The following is a 4,105-nucleotide window of genomic DNA, read 5'->3' on the forward strand; positions in this document are numbered from 1 at the left end:
CCCCCGCCGGGGCAGGAGAGCAGCGGAGCAGCCAAGGGCGGCTCCAGAAGCGCCGGTGCCACGTTCATGTTCCTGCGCTCCAGCTCGGGCAGCCCGCGGGGCCTCCCGGCAGCAGCCCCGGCCTGGCGTCCCGGCGTCCCGGCGTCTGTCCCGGCGTCTGTCCCTGTGTCCGTCCCGGTGTCCGTCCCGGTGTCCGTCCCGGTGTCCGTCCCGGTGTCCGTCCCGGTGTCCCGGTGTGGGTTCCTACAGGGCCACTTCCCCCTCCAGGGCATGTGGAGGCCTAACTGTGCCAGGCCTTGTGCTGGCAGACCAGGTCTTGCCCTTCTTCCATTTATACGAGTAAAAATTACTCTAAACCTTTACATTTCGTTTCTCCCAGCTTTGTGTACATTTTTGCCCTCCTGTATCTCTGTGGCTTCGACTCCCACCTTCCTCCTGACAATTCCCGTGCCTGATGGTTCATCTTGTGCTGTTGCTCCTCATCCACTACCGGCCAAACCCACCTGGGCAACCTGGCTGCATTCTGCATACTCTGGTGGGTGTTTTTAAGTTGCTCTCACTTTTCGTGATGCTCTCTGTGTTACAGGTGGTGGAATCAACCCCCAGAGGTGCCTCCAGGAAGAGCAATCACCTGACCTCGATGGCACAAGTGTCCATTGCTGTCCTGGTGCATCCTTCCTGCCACAAGGCACTGCTGTTCTCCACGATTCCTAGCCAAGCACTATGGTTTGTGTCTCCAACACCACAAGTCTTTTTACAGACATGTTTTTCCCTGGCACAGTTCTCTTACCCAAGCTGTTTATCTCCCTTTGCAATTACCAAAATTCATCCTCATAGGATGTGATTTAGGAGTGTAAAACAGGCATTTATGGTGTCATTTTCAGGTCATCTTTATAACTTCATGTGTCTGCCACTCCCTTTTCAGTAGAAAAGTGAATTTTAGTCTCCCACTTCCCAAAGGCCAGGCCCTAACTGCTGGGGTATTGACTACATGGGAGGGGATTGGTCCTGGTATACTGGTATTTTATAATTTTTATAATTTTTCTTCACTTGTTAACAGAAGATTCCTGGGGATTTTTAATTTTTAATCCGATAAAAATCCTGCTGTTCCTCCTGCAAGAAATCAGTCAAGCAAGATTAGTTTAATTGTTATGATAGTTATGAGTAAGGTCACACTGGTCACAATTTTCCATAACCTAAAATAAAAATGAGCATTTTCATCGTATCTGAGCTCCACAACCATAGTACTATTATCTTTACCTTTAATTTTATTTATCCTATACCTGCGACCTTCTGCTGATTCTCCAAGGATGGAAAGTAGTGTTTGTGGTGGGTTTTCCCCCCATTGAAGCTCAGTTCTTGGAATCCCTTGCTACAGATAGGCTGCAGGAGCCTCACACCAGAAAGCCACTGCCAAGCTTTACAGCTTTACAGCTGCAGAAGAGCTGCAGCCTCAGAGGGGCATCTGTGTACTATGAAAATATGAAACAAAGGAGTAAGAGTTTAAACAGGGAGTCTAAACCTCAATTTAATTTCTTTAACAACAACAAAAATACACACAAAAACACTAAAAGATGGCAAGAATTATTTTTTTTTTAAATGCTGATGCCTTGGGGACAAAGTTCAGTCCTGAGCATGAACTATAATAAACTTCTCTATCTCAGGCAATTTTTATGGCTTGTGGACATCATGGCCGTGACTGCAGACATATCTGAGATGTCTAAACATGACTTTGTGTTCAGCTACTCCTGCTCCAGGCTCCTGCCTTTACTGCCCTTCAGGGCCCACCTCCAGTGTGACCCTGGCTGTGTGTTTCTGGGCATTTTTCACCCCCGAGTTTGCCTCGTGCCGGAGCGCGGGCCTGCCGGGCTGCCGGGTGCTGGAAACATCTGCTGCTCAGCCCAGAATTGGTGTTATTGCCCCCCTGGGGCTGTGTCACCGCTGGAAACTTGGGAGTGTCTGCATCTGAAGTTGTGCATCCTCTTCCAGACACAGAAACTCTGTTCGTGATGCTCTAAAAAAGTAATTAGTTTCCCTGTAGCGTGTTTTACTGTGTCTTTTGCAGGGTGGGTGAAATTCCTGGGAGTGGCTGTAGTTTATCTGCATACAGGATGTTGTCCTGGTTTGAGACAAGATGAAGCCAATTTTCTTTTTACTGATTTTTTTCCTTCGGTGAGCTCTCTCCTAACTAGCAGCAGGATTTCTAGCCAGTGGACTGGTAATGCTGGAGTGTTTATAGATACTGCCGAGACGTCAAGGACGTTTCTCTCTGCTTGTTGAATCTGCAGCCTCAGATGCTAAAGGAGCAGAAGAGTCACATCTGCAACCCTCCTGTAAGGAGGAGTGGACTAGATGGACAGCAAAATTGACCAAAGTATTCCATTCTATATATCTGTGTAAGCTCGGTGTAAGGTCAGGGATCATGGAAGTCAACTTCCTTCCTGCTTCTTCTGCCTTTCTATTCCATTCAGAGGCAGCATCTGGGGACAACTCTGTCCATCCCTCACTATTGATCCCTAGACTTGTGCACTCCTGACCCTCATCACTCTCCCCTCAGCTCCTGTCTGCTCTGCCCTCTCTCTGGCAGCTCCAGGACATTTCAGAACTGCTCCCAGCTCAGGAGATGACAGGGGAGTTGCTGGGGCTGGGGGCGGTGATAGGGGTTTGCACATTCCTGAACACATTTGTATAGAATTGTACATATTTTCTTTTATAATTCATATTTAATTAAAGCTGTCTGGTTTAGTTTTCAATCCAGAGAATCTCTCTCTCATTCTTTCTCTCCTTTCCCTGCCTGGGTGAGTGGGGGAGGGGATCAAGAGCATTGTTGTTGCTGGTTTAATTGCCAACACTGAGTGAAACCCTGACAGATGTATTCGCCTGCTTAATGAGCCTCCAGACTAGTCATAGAATAAAACTATTCACACAGAACTATTAGCAATACATTTGTAGAGTTCTTTAAAAATCACTCATGTCTATTCACAATTTGTATCTAAATTTCTAACTATTTTGAAGTCTTATTAAGCAGAACTAAGAATCTAAATATTTCATATAGTTGGTTATCTTCTAGAATGGTTGAGGTGTAACCCAGAAGTAAAGCCATGCTTTTTTTGTGGTGTTTTGTTTTTTTTTTTTCTGTTTTAAAAACAAACCAAACAAAACAAATCAAGCAGCTGTTGAGAATTAGCACAGCCATAACAAATGAGACCTAGAGATAACTCTCATATCTCCATCTACTTTCAACTCTTTTTTGTCAAAAAATTTTGTTTCAGTGTGTCCTATCAGGCTGTTCCTCGTGCTAAGAAAACCATACATTTGAGTAGGTGATAAAAGTAGACAGCAATGATAACAAGTGAAAACACAGAAGATATTTATTAAGTCACAGTATCTGCCTTATGTTTCAGGGAACTTACAAGCCACTGTATACCTAGATCCTCTATTGTATTTTCTGCATTTACTGTATCATTAAAAGGAAAGACAGAAAATACCACACAAATTTCACTTAAAATCTGAAATTGCAGAAGTGATTCCTTGTAAAATGATTGGCAAGCATAATTTTAGGGTTTTTTAAATTGGAAGTATCTATACCACTAGAGGTCCTTCATGGTCAGACTATGATTTCCTCCACAGTAGGGTTTGTTGGTTTTTTTCCTATTTCTTTATCCTTGCTACATACAAGAGTTACTGTCTCTAAATAAATTAATTTTGTTTCATGTAATACATTCTTAGAATAAAAGTGTGTTTTTTTTCCTTGAGTAAACTTTTTTTTCTGGGAAATAGCAATGTAAGGATTTTTAAATATTATTTCGTTAATAAGAGCTCCTAGTTTATTATGAAATAAAATTGGTTTATTTCTTCATTCAACAGCTGCATGTGTTCACATTTCCAATTTTTCATCATTTTGCACCACCTTTTGCACTACTTTTCTATTAGAAAAATAAAGGAATGAAGCAAAGATCAAACTACTGAGCAAAATTAGAATAAACAACTGGAACAATAAAACAATATGTAAGAAAGTTGTTATCTACTGCTTCATCATGTTCTTGTTATTTTTCCTAGTTAGAAGCTAGTTTAACATGTTTGGAAACTCTCTGGAAGATCTTTG

At 43.0% G+C, this 4,105-nt stretch overlaps 1 protein-coding gene across 1 annotated transcript in view; it reads right to left on the reverse strand.

The window, feature by feature from the left end:
* Positions 1-272, reverse strand: part of SLC35F2 (solute carrier family 35, member F2) — an 18,173-nt gene extending 17,901 nt beyond the window's left edge. Inside the window, exon 1 of the mRNA XM_009999424.1 lies at positions 14-272. Within this exon, the coding sequence (XP_009997726.1) occupies positions 14-272 (259 nt within the window). The remainder of the gene's footprint in view (positions 1-13) is intronic.
* Positions 273-4,105: the final 3,833 nt, after the last annotated feature.

The sequence above is a fragment of the Chaetura pelagica genome, unplaced genomic scaffold (assembly GCF_000747805.2).
Source record: "Chaetura pelagica isolate M959 unplaced genomic scaffold, ChaPel_1.0 scaffold85, whole genome shotgun sequence".
Lineage (NCBI taxonomy): Eukaryota > Metazoa > Chordata > Aves > Apodiformes > Apodidae > Chaetura > Chaetura pelagica.